Source organism: Pongo abelii, chromosome 9 (genome assembly GCF_028885655.2).
Source record: "Pongo abelii isolate AG06213 chromosome 9, NHGRI_mPonAbe1-v2.0_pri, whole genome shotgun sequence".
Taxonomy (NCBI): Eukaryota; Metazoa; Chordata; class Mammalia; order Primates; family Hominidae; genus Pongo; species Pongo abelii.
Genome location: NC_071994.2, coordinates 33009591 through 33027778, shown reverse-complemented (window position 1 = coordinate 33027778; position 18188 = coordinate 33009591). Strand labels below are relative to the sequence as shown.

General features: G+C 47.1%; 1 protein-coding gene across 1 annotated transcript in view; it reads right to left on the bottom strand.

The window, feature by feature from the left end:
* ABTB2 (ankyrin repeat and BTB domain containing 2) overlaps window positions 1–18188 on the bottom strand; it is a 205871-nt gene that overhangs the window by 51204 nt on the left and 136479 nt on the right. The window contains exon 2 of the mRNA XM_002821894.4: window positions 3203–3349. Coding sequence (XP_002821940.2) covers window positions 3203–3349 — 147 coding nt within the window. The remainder of the gene's footprint in view (window positions 1–3202; window positions 3350–18188) is intronic.

Sequence of the window (18188 nt, the reverse complement as noted above, 5' to 3'; positions counted from 1 at the left end):
CATCTCTCATTATGAGCCATCAAATAAAAACAGCAGGAGAGAGTCTGGAATTCAACACCGTCTTCAAAATAAGGCCTAGAACATCTGGCTCCCTTCAAAAAGAAGTGTTTTGTTTTATTTTATATTCTCTCCCTTTAAAATGTTTGTGGGTAGAGAGGGACAGAGCAAAAGCACAAGTCCCAAAACTCCGTATGAAGCTAGATCTCATACAAGAGTGAAACTTCTCACCCTATCTGGCAGGCTGATGTTGGCGAGGCTCAGGGAGTTAATACATGTAAACCCAGGGTACATTCTGAGGTCCAAGGGGTTCAGTGCCAAGTATCACTAGCCTCATTAAGTTCTTTAGTCTCAGGGAGAAAAACTGCAATATCTGCCTCCACCTGTGTCTCCTCCCTCCTCCACAGCAGGTTAGCAAAAGCCCTGGTTTCAGAGGGAGGAACAGGGCAACTTGGCACATGACACAGCCTGTTCTCTGGTCTGTGAAAAGATGCTGTGAGGAGGCTTCTTCCCTTGGCCCTGAGGAGTGGCTGGGCCAGGATGTGGACCAATCCTAGGCGAGTTTTAGGAGAAAAGATTTGGTGGGATAGATCTCATTCCTCCTAACACATGCACATGCATATTCACAGGCATGCACGTGTGCAGACACACACATACACACACATGTGCACGCTGCACTTCAGGTACTATTCTCTGTACCAGGTACTATTCTAAGCAATGAGGATACAGCCGCAGAAAAAGGAGATAAAATTTCCAGTCTCAGGAAGCTCACTCTTCTAGTCAGAGGAGAGAGATGATAAACTATTCGTAAGTAAATATATAATACATGGTCAAGTGGTGATCAGTGTTTTAATAAAATCAAAGCCACAAAAGGGAAGACAGTGGAATGAGAGTGTGATACTCATGGAAGGCCTGAATGAGAAGGTGCCATTTGGGCAGAGGCTTGAAAATGTGAAGGACCAATGTACTTGAGGATCAAGGGGAAAGTGTTGCAGGCAGAGGGAAAGCCAGTGTGAAGGCTCTGGAGTGGGAGGTTCCTTAGCCAGGAGGTCAGGCAGCTGGAGTGCAGTCCACAGAGAAGAGGATGAAGTGATGAAGTCAGATCATATATGGATCCTGGGCCAGAGTGAGGATTTTGGATTTTACCGAGTGAGCCGGGAAGCCATTGTCGGGGGATAGAGGGGATAGATATCGAGCAGATGAGTGACACAACCCAATTTAGGCTTTAAATGGGCAGCCTGGGGCTAGGTGCAGTGGCTCATGCCTATAATCCTGGCACTTTGGGAGGCCAAAGCGGGAGAATCACTTGAGGTGAGGAGTTTGAGACCAGCCTGGCCAACACAGTGAAACCCCGTCTCTACTAAAAATACAAAAATTAGCTGGGTGTGGTGGTGCACACCTATAATCCCAGCTACTAGGGAGGTAGAGGCAGAAGAATCTCTTGAATCTGGAGGCGGAGGTTGCAGTGAGCCAAGATTGCACCACCACACTCCAGCCTGGGTGACAGAGAGAGACTCCATCTCAAAAACAAAGCAAAACAAAATAAATGGTCAGCTTGGGCTCGGTTGGTAGCAGTGGAGTTGGTGAAAGGGGCAGACTAAAACTCAGGATTGTTGTAAATGGTAGAGCCAACAGGTCTTGGCCCCTTGGCTAACGGTAATGGCAGAATGATGTCAAGCCCTTCCCTAGGGGAGGCCTCTGAATGCTCCTCCCTTAGGCTGGGCTGGGGTTGTAATGGGCATGGGGTCGTCATGAGAAGAGGCAAAGGATCAGCCCCGATCTTGATCTCAGCTGCCACAAGGAGCTGGTGGCTGGGCTGCTAGTCTTATCCAGGGGGCCAACAGCCCTAGACATGTCCAGAGTCAAGCCCCCAGCTCTGATCCGCGTGACTTGGAGAAAATCACTTTTCTTCTCTAAGCCTCAGTTCTCTCATCAGGACATAACTTGCTGAGTTGTTCTGAGGAACAAATGAGATAAAAAGTGAATATGGTGCTTCACAATGGTGTCTTGCATACAGAAGGTGCTCACTTAATGTTCAAGTGTAAAGTAAAACCAAGGTGCTCTTCAGTGGACTAGGGACTGTGTCCCTTACTGTTTGCCGGGCATGAGAACTCACCAAAGCATGACTGTGCGAGGGCCCAAGACAGCCCATTGTCCAGGAGACACTTCTCAGGGATGGAGATGAAACCAGAACCCACTTCCTGTGGGGTCCCTCAGGGGACAGGGGACCCAGGCAACAACATCCCGGCCCTGCCTACTGTAATGTCACCAGGAGACAGGGAGTCAGAAATCCTGCTTTCTCTTCCAGCCCTATTGCAGCTCTGCTCTGTGACCTTGAACCAGGCACCTTCATTTCCTGTCTGGGGAGGGGCAGAAGAATGCAGGGAAGGAGGAAGCTGCGTCCTGAAGAAACAGAGGCTTGCCGTTTATTGTTCAGGGTCAGAAGACTCTGAGGGAATCACAAATGGAGAAGGCCGGAGCAGAGGGAAACTCCAGGTGTGCCCATGCTGTGTGCTATGACCCCTGCTGTGTCACTGCCCTCCACTGGGTGATCTCAACAGAGCGAGGGGGAATGAAGGCAGCAGAGGATGTAGTCAGATTTCTCAAATCAAATGGGTAATGAGAGGAGGAGCTCAGGAGCTGGCACGGGATTTCATCTCTCCTAACACCCTGGAAGCAGCTGTCAATGGTAAAGAGCCACATCAAGTTCCAAGTGTGTGCCACAGAGCCCTGAGTCCTGGGAGATGCCACCCGGCCACAACTGCCTTCAGCCAGAGGAGCTCTACTGTTATCTTCCTTTTACTATATTGAGGCTTTGGGGTGCTTTCTTTCGAGAAAGGGCACCAGTTGTGAATTCAGAGGCTGTGGGGCCAGGCAGGTGAAATTAATGAAACAGGCTCACCCGAATGAATCCCAGGTCTGTGGCAAAGTGGGGAACACACGCCACCCACTTTGCTGCTACTTAGCTCCCATGGGTCACTGCTGTGCAGGAATGGGATACCATGTTGCTAGATCATTTGTTTTTTTCAAGATAAACCAGAAATCCAGATTTGTGTATTTGCAACCTTTGGCCTGGAAAGATCTAGCTTTCAGGGAAGGCAAGGCACTTGGAGGAGGAGGAGGCGAGCTCTCCCTGCCTTCCCCCAACCCTGGGGCCTCGCTGTTGTTGCTCTACCATCCAGCTAGACACTGAGGCCACACTTACTCAGCTCCGAGATGCTGCCCACGCAGGTGGCCAGGAGGGACTGCTCCAGCGTCCGGAGCTCCAGCTGGGCATAGGCATCGGCTCGCTCGTCATGGCCCAGGGACCCGCCGTTGTAGGGGCTGAAGTATGCGGGGAGGGAGAGGACACCTATGGGGAAAGAAGGCAGACACGTCACACTTAGGAAGGAGGGGAAGCTCAGTGGGCCCCAGCCTGCTGCAGGCAGGGCTCAGCCCTGCTCCCCTGTTCTTGACAGAGAGAGTTTCAGGAGGTAAAATCTCTCTGAGCCTCGAGGACTTGAGAACTTTGACGGTGGACGGTGCTATAGGGGCCAGAGTGAGAAGTAGCTCACTCGTAGCTGTGGTTTTAAGCACGTGGGGACCATCCTTTCTTGGAGGTATCCAAGAAACTGTCCTTCCTGGGCTCCTGGATCTTAGAAGCATTCATTCACTCACTCACTGAATATTTACAGAGTGCCTGACTCAGCCCAGGCTCTTGGATCATACAAGCATTCATTCACTCACTCGTTGAATATTTACAGAGTGCCTGACTCAGCCCAGGTATTGTGCTATACTTAGGGTTCTGGGGTGACAAAGAGACCTGACTTTGTTTTCGTGCAGCTCAGGGATGGCTGAGTCAGATGTAAATGCCCATCCTGACTTCCTGAAAGGCAGTGCTGCCCTGAGTCCTCTCCTTTCCCCATGCTGGGAGCAACCATTCAAAAGGGATGCTGCCTTCTCCACTTCAAGATGGGGAAGTGTCCTAGCCACGGGCCAAGTCCAATTAATGTTTTTCATTAACACTTCAACAGCAGTGGAGCAGAACTGTCAGAATCAATCCCAGAGGGTGACAGCCTGTAAATTTCTCCAACTCACTATGTGGCTTCTTAGAAAGCACCAGAAAAGCGAAATCAGATTGGTTTAAAATTACACGTTGGCTCTTAAGAGCATGTGGCCACAGAGATTCTAGTTGCAGTCAGAACCTAGACAGGGATTCCCAACTTTTGGTAACCACTTTCTTTGAGGGACAGATCTTCTTTTTCCAACACTCACCCACAAACCTTTTTTTTTCTTTTTTAAAGAAAAATACCCACAGGAATTTAATCACTTTGGAGAAAATCTCTGAAAATTCCTGGAGATAACTGGAGAGCACTGGGATGTGGCCAAGTCTGGGTTAGAAGTCCCTAAACACGTGTGACGTAACAAGGACAACAGCAGCAACAGGTACAGCAGACAGGGCTTTGGAGCAGAATGTTGGGGTTCGTAATTCTGGCTGTCACTTAACCAGTGGTCTGATCTTGGTCAGGTTACTTAGACTCTATATCAGTTCATCATCTGTTGACTAGAGATAACTAGAGTACCTAGCTCACAGGGCTGCCGTGAGGATTAACTGAGTAACTGGGGGTCAATGCTTGGACCAATGCCTGGCTCAGAGTACATGCTCTACCAAGTGCTGTTGCTATTATTTTTACTTTGTGCTGGGAACATAGGCGTCATTTACATTATCTCATTTATTCTTTCAACAACCCTATAAGGGCCAGGCACAGTGGATCATGCATGTAATCCCAGCACTTTGAGAGGCTGAGGTAGGTAAATCACTTGAGGTCAGGGGTTTGAGACCAGCCTGGCCAACACTGAGAAACCCCGTCTCTATTAAAAATACAAAAATTAGCCAGGTGTGGTGGCTAATTTTTGCATTTTAATACAAAATTAACCTGTAATCCCAGCTACTCGGGAGGCTGAGGCAGGAGCATCGCTTGAACCCGGGAGGCAGAGTTTGCAGTGAGCCAAGATCACGCCACTGCACTCCAGCCTGGCAACAGAGACTGTGTCTCAAAAACAAAACAAAACAAAACAAAAAACCCTATGAGATGGGTACTACTGGCTTCCATTTGAGATATTGGGCTACTGCCATTCAGAGACTTTGAGTAACTTGCTCAGGTAAGTGGTAGAGCTAGGATTCAAATCTGGGATGGACTGGCTCTACAATGCATGTACTTAACTCCTCTGTGAGCTCAGAGTCCACTGAACACATCACCAAAGCTCACTCATGGCTGTCCTTATGTGTGACTGGTGCATATGACAATATGGCTGTATTATTATTGCCCATTTCACTCATGGACACCCGTGCTGAACCCCACGTGTTTCTCTTTCTTGAGCAAATGCACACAGCAGTCTTCCTCCAGCCCAGGGCCTCAGTGTGTTCTTTGACCGTTCTGCAGGTTCAGCTGATGGTCAGTCCTGCACTCCTAGCTTGACCTTACCCTGACCCAGGCCTCCCCACTCTCCTCCTGGCTGATGTGGTGGAGGTCCCCTCTCCACCTCCCTTTGCCTCTCCTGGATGGCAGCGACCCCTCTCATCACATCCAGCGCTGACTTAGCAAAGCACTGCTTCAAAGCACTTCCTTCAAGCTTTGTTTCTGTTGGAGGAGGAGGAAGAGTTCATGATTGGGCTCTCCCCCGCAACCCCCTGCCAGGGCCTCAGTCCCTAAAGCAGAAACTCTCCCTGACAGCTGAGTAACCAAACACATTGGGAAGAGCTGGCTGCAAGCATTAAAACAAGTAAAACAAAAGGGAAAACCACCCCAACTACAGGCCGAAACCCACGACAGGCCAAACAGCTGGGAGAGCCCAGTGCAGGCCTGACTCCTCCTCCTTTCTCCATTATTAATCTACAGAAACAACACTGGAGACATGTGGATCAAATTTACAGAGCTTAGGGTAAGGGAATAGGAAATTCAGCTGATTTGTCAAAGGATTCCCAGAGAGAAATATTATGTCAATGGAGCTAGTAACAGGAGCTGGCAGCTCCATTAATAATAGTTCCCATTTTCCCAGTCATCACCCACCAAAAGAGGCCTTCACTTAATACCGTGGCAAAAGTAATTAGGAACCTATTATTAATAATAGTAATTGATAGCATCACAACTTTTGCCTAGTACCTTTTGCTTTTAAATGACTTTTTACATCTAGTAATTTGTTCTTCCAGCAAGGGAGATAGGACAGTCATGATCAGTAACAACCACAGCTGACTTTTATTGAAGGCTTACTATGTGCCAGGCACTTACATGCATTATCTCACTTAACACCCCAGAACTGCAGGAGGTACTATTCCCACCCATCTTACAGCTGAGAAAACTGAGGCCTGAAAAGTTTAGTGGCTTGCCTAAAGTCACTGAGGGTCAGAAACGGAATGGGGACTACAGTTTCAATCTCTTCTCAAGCTGCTGAAATAAATGACATTCTAACTTTGCTCACTTTGTCCTTTCTTGAGCTAGGCAGCGTCTAGGATAGTGGAGAGGAAAGCAGTTTTGTTTGGGCCTGAGGTTTGAGAGGAGGAAATTCAAAGTAAGACCCAGAAATAGGACTTTCCCTTTCATGGGTCTCCAGGCACCTCCTGCCAAGGGTTCCTGGAGGCCTCCCATGAAACTCTACAGACAAAAAGCTGTCTCTGTGACTCTCTCTGATCTTTGCAGAATGCAGTTCCACAGCTTGTCTTCCAAATCCGCTCTGTAAGAAAGTCTTCTCTACATCAATTCTAAATTCTCTCTCCTACATCAGCTCATTCCTCAACAGTTCTCACCAGAGATGGAAAATATTTTCTTTACATTCTCTTAACACCTCGATGTGTTCCTTTCCCCACACAAATTCCCAGCTCTAGGATAACGGGCCCAGGGCAAGATCATTCTAGGGAAAAGGAGTTAAAAAAAAAAAAAAAAAAAAAAAGGAAAAACCATCTATTTTTTTCTATTTAGTAAAATCCTTAGAAAAAAATTCTTCCTTTCTATCATGATGGAGAAGAAAGCATGCGGGAACATTTCCCTTTATTCCTTTATTAGAGGGAAGAGGGACAACCGCTCTGGAACCCTGTAAAAGCCACAGAGGGAACTGCATGCACCACCCTGTACCCATGACTGTGAGTGAATCTCGGAGTGTGGAGCAGTGAGCATGATCGAGTGATCCTTTGCCTCCCTCTTCTAAAACAGCAGCATTTCTGCTCAGTGTTGCACTTGAATGTGCTGCGGACTGTACTGAAGCCTCAACGTTTCTCAATCTCTACACAGAACCCTAATCTTCCATCACTCAACTTTTCTCTTTCTGGTTGCCCAACCCCTGAATCTCAGACTCATTATCTTGTTCCTCAAAGCCTCCACCTCCTCTTCCACCAACCCCTCTCTGAGTACAGCACCGTGGCTACCCGGTTGCCCAGGGAGAGACCTGTGAGTCACCCTTATCAGCTCTCTCCCTTCTCATCCACTTCCCGTCAACTACCAAGCCTTGCTGCTTTTACCACCAACATATCTCAAAAATCCTTCACTGCCACCACCCTACTCAGGCTGCCATCTTCCCCTGCCCCCCTGGACCTGTGGCAGCCTCCTCACCCATCCCCTGCCTCCAGGCTTACCACACTCCTTACTCTGGTCACCTTGCTCCGGCTTTGTACTCTTCAATGACTCTCTGTCAGCCTCACGAAGAAGTCCAAACTCCTTTGCACATCTAACTATCCTTTAAGAATAGTTAGCATCCTGGCTGGCCGTGGTGGCTCAGGCCTGTAATTCCAGCACTTTGGGAGGCAGAGACGGGTGAATCACTTGAGGCCAGGAGTTTGAGACCTGCCTGGCCATCATGGTGAAACACCATCTCTACTAAAAATACAAAAATTAGCCGGGCATGGTGGTGTACACCTGTAATCCCAGCTACGCAGGAGGCTGAGGTAAGGGAGAATTGCTTGAACCTGGTGGAGGTTGCAGTGATGAGAATGTGCCACTGCACTCCAGCCTGGGCAACAGAGTGAGCCTCTGTCTCCAAAAAAAAAAAAAACTTTTTTTTTTCCCCCAGAAAAGGAGAATAGATAATGTCCTTCTCTGCTTTTTGAAATTTAGGGAGGAGAGTAATTCTGCCAGTAAACTGGAAAATTTCCCAGCACCGCTGTTCCCAGCAGAGTTAGGAACCCTGTGCACACCTGATCCTTGCTTCTCTAAGCTACTTTTCACTCTGCTCTGCTCTAGCCCAGAGGGGTGGTGGTGGGGGTGGAGGGTAGGGGTGGGGGCAAGGATGGGGGTGAGGGGTAGGGGTGGGGGTGGGGGGTAGGGGTGGGGGGTAGGGGTGGGGGTGAGGGTGAGGGGTAGGGGTGGGGGTGAGGGGTGGGGTGGGGTGAGGGTGGGGGTAGGGGTGAGGGGTGGAGGGTAGGGGTGGGGGTGGAGGGTAGGGGTGGGGGTGGAGGGTAGAGGTGGAGGTGAGGGTGGGGCCGGGGGTGAGGGGTAGGGGTGGGGGGGTGGGGTGGGGTGGGGGTGGAGGGTAGAGGTGGAGGTGGGGGTAGGGGTGGGGGTGGAGGGTAGGGGTGGGGGTAGGGGTGAGGGGTAGCGGTAGGAGTAGGGTCAATGGTAGGGGTGTGGGTGGAACTCTGGAGGAGAGCAGTCTGCTTCTTTCCTAAGTGATTCTCCACCAGGGCCCAGAGAGGGTGCCACTGAGTTAGAAGGGAAACCCAGTTCTCAGAAGACTGGGAAGCCGCCTTCTTGCCAGTTGCCAACCAGGAAGTGAGCTGAGTTTCAGCTTGCAGAGGCGCTGTCTCTTCCAAGCTGACAGAAGCTGGTGGACTGCACTTTGGGATGAAAAGCCAGACTTCTAAAGGGTTTTTAGAAGCAGGGCTTAGGCCAAAGGCCAAACTGATGGGGATTTCATTCCCTTCTCTGTAAACCACGGGGGTGGAATCTATGGCTTCTCAAGTCCTCCCAGCACTGGGATTCTAGACTCTGACCCCTATGTGTGCGACAGCACTCAAGTGCACCCCTGAAATCCTTTTTATCCCTTCTCATTCCACCATTTAACTTGTGAATTGTCAACAGTGGGAACACAGAGACCTTGTTTTTACTATTTCCTATGGTTTAATTTCCTCCAGAGCTATAATACCACCACTTTCCCCCATACACACACACACAACTTTAAATGTAAAAAAGATGTCCTTTCTGTGTAAAACTGGATAGGTTTATAGTTAAGCTTTATCTGACCATTCATCAAAAAGCCACCAAGACTGTAACATAATTGTCCTCCAGACTCAGCAACCATTACCAGCGCTCTCCCCAGACTTGTAAATGTTCTTTCTGGGGCAATGGGACAGTGAGTGTAGCACCATTTCTGCACCTGCCACCAACGGCTCCACTAGACCACTAGCTACCCGGCTCAGGGAAGCTCATGGCCAAGGCAGCCAAGGCCACTGCCTGTCCCTAGTTTCTTTGAAAGGAAAACCAGAGGGCAGAGGATTACTCCTTTACTGCACTTGCAAGGAAACTTGGCAGGGCGTCTTCTGCCAGCCTTCTTAGGCGCGCGGGAAGCTTGGGTGGGGTGCAATCCATAAGCTTCTGAAAATAAAAATTATACTGCCCCACTGAATGGTTTCCAAATAGCCCACAAAAGCCAACCCTTTTTTAAATTTTTTTTATTTTTAAGTGTTTCCATTCTCTGATCTGGAATTTTATATATAGTACATTTAATGCCCAGTTGTTATATATTAGTCATGCCAGAACAAAGTGTAGAAAAGTTGAAGCATGAATAGTTTTCAGGGAGACCCAAATGGGGTGTAAGGACAGTCAATTCTTTCTTTTTGTTTGAGACAGGGTTTTATTCTGTCACCCAAGCTGGAGTGCAGTGATGGGATTACAGCTCACTGCAGCCTCAACCTTCGGGGCTCAAGCAATCCTCCCATCTCTGCCTCCTGAGTAGCTGGGGTACAGGTGCACACTGCCGTGTCCAGCTAATTTTTGTATTTTTTTGAGAGATGGAGTTTTTGTCATCTTGTCCAGGCGGGTCTAGAACTCCTGGGCTCAAGCGATCTGCCCGCCTCAGCTTCCCAAATTTGCTGGGATTATAGGTGTGAGCCACCATGCCCAGCCAGGACAGTTAATTCTTTAAAAAAGCCCCCAAACCCTTCACTGAATAGTATTCCACATGACATTCTAAGTTCAGAGAGGCTGGGGGGATGGGTGTTGAGACAAGAGCAAGATGAAGGAAATAAGAGGAAAAACCTGAAGTGGAATGGAATATGCCCCAGGAGCTGTCAATCATCCATGTAAAGTGATTCATCAGGAATAATCAAGCCAGGCGTGGTGGCTCACACCTGTAATCCCAGCACTTTGGGAGGCCAAGGCAGGAGGATCACTTGAGATCAGGCATTCGAGACCAGCCAGTCCAACATGGTGAAACCCTGTCTTTACTAAAAATACAAAAATTAGTCAGGCATGGTGGTGCACACCTGTAATCCCAGCTACTCAGGAAGCTGAGGCAGGAGAATTGCTTGAAACTGGGAGGCAGAGGTTGCAGTGAGCCGAGATTGCACCACTGCACTCCAGCCTGGGTGACAGAGCCTGGGTGACAGAGTGAGACCTTGTCTCAAAAAAAAAGAAAAAAAGGATAATCAAAAGGTCATCTAATACTTGGGCAAAACCCATCTCAAGATGTGACCATGATACTGTGAGGCCCAAAAGTTCAAATGGGGAGAAAATGCTGGGAGACAGGGAGAGATAAGGGGGAGTTTGAGAAGCAGGTTTTATTTATTTATTGAGACAGGGTCTTACTCTGTCATTCAGGCTGGAGTGCAGTGGTGCAATCTCAGCTCACTGCAACCTCCTCCTCCCGGGTTCAAGATGTTCTCCTGCCTCAGCCTCCCGAGTAGCTGGGATTGCAGGCACCCGCCACCATGCTCAGCTAATTTTTGTATTTTTAGTAGAGACGGGGTTTCGCCGTGTTGGCCAGGCTGGTCTCGAACTCCTGACCTCAAATGATCCACCTGCCTTGACCTCCCAAAGTGCTGAGATTACAGGCATGAGCCACTGCGCCTGGCCAGAGAAGCAGGTTTTAACCATGGCTAATAATAAATGGAAATGGACTACCATGCATTGAGTAGGTCCTTTCTGCCAGGGATTGGATGAATGAGCATTTGAAACCCTAGAAAGACCCTCGCAGTGGAGTACTATTACTAACCCCATTTGCCAGCAAGGGACACTGAAGTTTAGATGGGCTGAGTCACTTGACTGAGGTCCACAGCTAGAAAATGGCAGAGGTGGGATTTAGACCCAGTGTGTCTGATACTGGAGTCCACACTGGCTCAGTCCGAAGGAGGAGAACACGAGGCTCTCCCCACGCCAACTCAGAGACAGCACACTTCCTTCAGCACTCACCACCCCATCAGCACTGTGCTTTCCTTCTTTTTCTAAGGTCAGGAAATTAAAAGCAAATAACAATTATGCTCCACTTAATACTTCATTCTGGCTAAGTTATCAGAACACCACTGGCAAAATGTGGTCTTCTGGTGAAGTCAGGCCCAGGGCCCAGGAGCTCACTGTTAAACAGTAAAATAATAACACACACTTAACAACTGCCTAAGAAGCTGGCAGCCACAGAACCCAGGGTGAGATAAAAGGCTGGCAAAGGGTGATGTGCTCAGGGCCAGCAATCCCAATTTTCCTAAAAAAGAGTGGTACAAAGCAAACCTCACCCCGAACACCGGGCTGGATTCACTTCCCCTTGGAATCCTTTTGGCCTGCTGGGGGTGCACCTGCTTGTGGAGTTGGTGTGGGGCTCCCTCTCTCCCCTCCAGCTGGCTCCTCCAATTCTCAGAGGGGCTCCAGCAGGGTGAGAATTTAGAGGGATAGAGGAACCACCATAAAACTCGACAGCCCTGGCCAGACTCAGTGGCTCATGCCTGTAATCCCAGCACATTGGGAGGCCAAGGCAGGTGGATCACTTGAGGTCAGGGGTTTGAGACCAGCCTGGCTAACATGGTGAAATCCCCCATCTCTACTAAAAATACAAAAATTAGCTAGGCATGGTGGCGGGTGCCTGCAGTCCCAGCTGTTCAGGAGGCTGAGGCAGGAGAATCACTTGAACCAGGGAGGCGGAGGTTGCAGTGAGCCGAGATCGCTGCCACTGCACTCCAGCCTGGGCAACAGAGCGAGACGCCGTCTCAAAAACAAACAAAACTAGACAGCCCCACAAGTGTGGCAAATTTGGAATCCCCACTGGGAATGCTGGCTCACTGGCACTTTGGTGATTCATCTATGGTAAATATCAGTTCTGACACAGACCCAGAGGATGCCTATCAGGTGCCTGTAAGAAAACTAGCAGAGATCTTACATTGCTGTTTAATTTTTTTGAAGCAAAAACCTAATAAAATGCCATCTGTTCACTGCCATTTCTCCTCTTTGCAAAAGAGTAAAAAATAAAGCCAGCATAACCAAGCAGATCAATTTCAGGAAATTAAACCTAAAGGTGAACCCTGGAAAAACCAGTGCAATAGTCACAACATTGGGCAGTGTGGGGCAGAAAACTAACATTCGAGCTACTGAGCTTTTTCCTGTGGAAAAATATCTCTGCGTTATTTAGAATACTTTTTAAGAGATTCTGGGTGGCCTCTCTCCAAAGTATTGATGTAACACATCAAGAACTTAGTGACCCAGGGAGCATGAGTCTTGGAACTACCGCCTCTTTGAAAAGAACAGTCCGCCACATGACCACGGTCCTTTGTCATATGCTGTCCTTGACCCACAGTGGGTGAGCACACTAATTCCTGTAAGCCAACGACAACACAGAGCCACTTTTCTATTAAGGCAGCACATTCAAAACACACACACACACACACACACACACACACACACAAAGTAAATGGAGAAATTAAGGATGGAGATGAAACAGGCGTAGACTCCGTACCCTAAATATCAGCCTTCTTCCCAACAGCCACCAAAGTAAGAGTGGTGCACTTTATGCTAGGGTCATAAAAATGCTTTCTGGCCTACTATGCTTTCCAAACTTTTTATAATGAATATGGCATACTGGCATAGGAACAATGACTGTTTTGAGAAATATGAGAGAGGGGATGAGATGTAATTAGAGGCAGAGGAAGGTGACAAAATGTTTCTTCTGAGCAAAGGAACACCCATAATTTGAATTATGGTATAACATTTGTTATCTGAAGTTAAATTTTTAGATAAAGAAAAAAGTGAATGTTAAAAATACCACTTTTTTTTTTTTTTTTTTTTTAAGTCAGGTTCTTGTTCTGTCTCTCAGGCTGGAGTGCAGTGCTTCAGCCTTCCGAAGTGCTGGGATTACAGGTGTGGGCCACTGCACCCAGCCAAAACTCTTGCTATTATCTTGTTACCTAAAAAGAGCCTAGAATTTATTTCTGCATGGTATACTTTTAGATGATTCTTCTCCCATTATTCTTCATACTTTTTAACAAAACTAATATTACAATCATTATGAGCTCATGGAGGTTAAAAAAAAAGGTACATGAAAGGAAAACCTGGTTATTTTACAGAGATTTTACCAAAAAATGAGGGGGTACTGCTTTTGGAAGAAACTCAGGGAGAACCCATTCTAAATTGCTAACCAGTAGATGAGACATTGTCTGCATGCGTCATTCCAAGTATTTATCAGCCGGCCCCTTCACCTGGCCCCAGGTGGTGGTGACTCAGGCACTGCATCACCAAGTGGGACTTCCTGTGGCATCTTGCTGATGCTCTGCCCTGCCATGTACCTACTGCTCTGAGCCTGTGTGATCATTCTACAGCTTCAGTGGCCGAATTGCCACTGGTGGGAGAGGAGGCTGGTTGCTGCCAATGCTGGGCAGGGGGTGACGGAGGGAGAGGAGGCAAAGCCGGTGCAGGGAGTGACAGTTGAGCTGCATCCTTCCCCTGCTAGGGATCAGTGCTGCCAGGGAGAGAAAGAGGGCAGTGGGTGTGACCTCTCAGTGCCAGCTCAGAGAGGAAGAAAGGGATCAAAAGAGCACAAACACAAGTCACTCCTTGAGAGTTTAAGGAAAAGATGCAAACATCACAAGGCCCAGGGCAGATGGCCAAGATGTTTATTAATAGAACATGAGTATATTCATCAGAGAATATGCATCAGAGATTTACTGCACTGGAGTCCTGCTTATAAACATAACCTGTTTCAATCAGCTTCGGTTCCAATTCCAAAAGGGATTGACCATTAGACTCTTCAGACAATTAAAGGGCATGAGTCAGAGGGATGAGGTTCAAAACCCAGCTCTGCCACTTACTAGCTGTGTGACTCTGGACTAGTTACTTAACCTCTCTGAGCCACAGTTTGCTTCTCTGGATAATAGGACTAATCATACTTCCTAATTCACAAGATTGAGCATTAAAACAGGTTATGTAAATAAGCACTTAGCAAAAGGCTTGGCACACAGTAAAGCATATAGTAAATAAAAATATTTTTATTAATAGCCTGATTCCTAGGGCTGATGGCTTCAAGACAAAGAAGCCATCAGATACTATATAAAAGTTATTATCACTATTAGGAAGGAGGAATGGACCCAAGGCCACTCGATTCTGTTATTTTCTTGAAGGCCACTAGGTTCCACAGTGATTAAAAAAAAAAATTGTGCTTTACTCACCACAGATGGCTCATTTATTCCATATTCATTCACTCATTTATTCAACAACTGTGTAATGATTACCTAATAATACACCAGAAGCAGCTATGCTCTGGGGATATGAAAGTGAATGAGGGTCACTACCCTTATGAAGTTGGCAGTCTAGTGGAGGAGGGAAGACAGTATGCCAGCCAAATAAATATTGGATACAAAGGGCTGTGATGCAGTCAGCACAAGGAGTCCAAACTAAGGATCTCTAAGCCAGGCTACCTAGGCTTGGTGGTCAAGGAAGGCTTCCTGGAAGAAGGGATACCTCAGTTGATGATGAGCAGGTATCAGTCTGCTCTGAAAATCCTCTGTGCTCTGCCTGTTCATCCCTCCCTGTCCAACCCCTGGCAACCACTGATCTTTTTACTGTCTCCATAGTTTTGCGTTTTTAAGAATGTCATACAGTTGGAATCATACTATACATGGCCCTTTCCGATTGGCTTCCTTTACTTAGAAATATACATTTAAGGCCGGGTGCAGTGGCTCACACCTGTAATCCCAGAACTTTGGGAGGCCGAGCCAGGCAGATCACTTGAGGTCAGGAGTTCAAGAGCAGCCTGGCCAACATGGTAAAACCCCATCTCTACTAAAAATATTAAAATTAGCCAGGCGTGGTGGCAGCTGCCTGTAATCCCAACTACTCAGGAGGCTGAGGCAGGAGAATCACTTGAATCTGGGAGGCAGGAGGTTGTAGTGAGCTGAGATCTTGCTGTTGCCCTCCAGCCTGGGCAACAAGAGCGAAATTCCATCTCAAAAAGAAAAAAAGAAAGAAAAGAAATATACATTTAAGTTTCCTCCATGTCTTTGCATGGCTTGACATTCCGGAGGCAGGGCTTGGACATGAGACCAAATTGAGGACTAGTTAAAACAGGTCCCAGGCAGAAGCAGCTTTCCATTAAGACACGCCCACCAGTGTGCCATGGTTGGTTTACCATTTCCACGGCAACACCTAGATGTTCCTGCCTCTTTCCATGGCAATGACCTGATAACCTGGAAGTTACCAACCTCATCCTAGAAATTTCTGCATGAGCCACCCCTTAATTTGCATAGAATTAAAAGTGGGTACAAATATTACTGTAGTAGTAGTATGGAACTGCCTCTAAGCTGCTATTCTGGGCACACTGCCTATAGGACACCCCTGATCCACAAGGAATAGTACCTTTGCTGCTGCTGTAAACTGCCACTTCAATAAAAGCTGTTTAACACCACTGGCTCACCCTTGAATTATTTCCTAGGCGAAGCCAACAACTCTTCTGGGATAAGTCCTAATTTTGAGGTTTGCCTGTCGTGCATCATCAGCTCATTTCTTTTTAGCTCTAATAATATTCCATTGTCTGGATGTACCACAGTTTATCTATCCATTCACATATTGAAGGACATCTTGGTTGCTTCCAAGTTTGGCAATTCTTAATAAACCTGCTATAAATAACTGTGCACAGGTTTTTGTGTAGATATAAGTTTTTTTGTTTTGTTTTGTTTTGTTTTGTTTTGTTTTCAGACAGAGTCTCACTCTGTCGCCCAGGCTGGAGTGCAGTGGTGTGATCCTGGCTCACCACAATCTCCGCCTCCTGGGTTCAAGCGATTCTCCTGCCTCAGCCTCCCGAGTAGCTGGCATTACAGTCACCTGCCACCATGACTGGCTAATTTTTGTGTTTTTAGTAGAGACGGGATTTCTCCATGTTGGCCAGGCTGATCTTGAACTCCTAACCTCAAATGATCTGCCTGTCCCGGCCTCCCAAAGTGTTGGGACTACAGGCATAAGCCACCGTGCCCAGCAGATAAAAGTTTTTTAACTCCTTTGGGCAAATACCAAGGAATGCAGTTGCTGAATTGTATTGGTAACATACACTTATGAGTAAGTAAGGAACTGCCAAATTGTCTTCCAAAGTGGCTGAACCATTTTGCATTCCCACCAGCAATGCATGAGAGTTCCTGTTGTTCCACATCCTCACCAGCATTTGGTGGTATCAGTGTTCTGGATTCTGGCCACTCTAATAGATGTGCGGTGGTATGTCCTAATATTGTCATCGTAACTTGCAATTTCCTAATGACAGATGATGTTGAACATTTTTTCACAAATTTAGTTACCATCTGCATATCATCTTTGGTGAGATGTCTGTTAAGATCTTTGATCCATTTTTAAATTGATTGGTTGTTTTCTTATTGTTGAGTTTTAAAAGTTCTTCGCATATTATTTAAGGTAGCAATCCTTTATCAGATGAGTCTTTTGCTGCAAATATTTACTCCCAGTCTGTGGCTTGTCTTTTCACTCTCTTGGCAGTGTCTCTTACAGAGTACAAACTAATTTTGATAAAGTACAGCTTATTGATTCTTCCTTTCCTGGATTATGCTTTTGGTGTCTGGTGTCATATCTAAAAAGTCACCATCAAACCCAAGGTCATCTAGATTTTTTTCCCGTGTTATCTTCTAAGAGTTTTATAGTTTTGTGTTTTACATTTAGGTCTCTGATCCATTTGAGTTAATTCTAGGAAGGGTGTAAGGTCTGTGTCTACATTTATTTTATTTATTTATTTTTGCATGTGGATGTCTGGTTGTTCTAGCACCATTTGTTAAAAAGACTATCTTTAGCTGGGTGCAGTGGCTCATGCCTGTAATCCCACCACTTTGGGAGGCTGAGGTGGGCAGATCACCTGAGGTCGGGAGTTCCAGACCAGCCTGACTAACATGGAGAAACCCCATCTCTACTAAAAATACAAAATTAGCCGGGGGTGGTGGTGCATGCCTGTAATCCTAGCTACTTGAGAGGAGGCAAGAGAATCACTTGGACCCAGGAGGTGGAGGTTGCTGTGAGCGGAGATTGCACCATTGCACTCCAGCCTGGGCAACGAGCGAAACTCCATCTCAAAAAAAAAAAAAAAAAAAAAAGACTATCCATTGTTTGCCTCTGTTCCTCTGTCAAGATGAGTTGACTATGTTTATGTAGGCCTATTTCTGGGCTCTCTATTCTGGTCCATCGATCTATTTGTCTAGGGAAATTTACCATGCTGTTCTCATCATTCATTCACTTATCCAAATATTCATCACATGCCTACTAATTATACCAAGCTTAGTTAGTGCTAGGAATACAGAGGTGAGTAAGACCCAGTTTTCTGATCTGGAGGGGAGGAAAAACATGTACACAAATAGTTTAAGTAGACCATGAAAAATACTAGAGGAGGAGTCTGTAGTAGGAATAGTCGTGTGCTGCATTTTGGCTAGTGACAGACAGCATATACGATGGTGGTCCCATAAAGTTATAATGGAGCTGAAAAGTTCTATCACCAGCCAGGCATGGTGGCTCACACCTACAATCCTAGCCCTTTGGGAGACCAAGGCAGGAGGATTGCTTGAGTCCAGGAGTTCAAAGCCAGCCTGGGAAACATGGCAAGATCCTGTCTCTACAAAAGATTTAAAAATTAGCCAGGTGTGGTGGCATGCAGCTATGGTCCCAGCTGTGGGAGGCTGAGGAGGGAGGATTGCTTGGGCCCAGAAGGTTGAGGCTACAGTGAGCCACAATCATGCCACTGTACTCCAGCCTGGACAACAGAGCAAGACC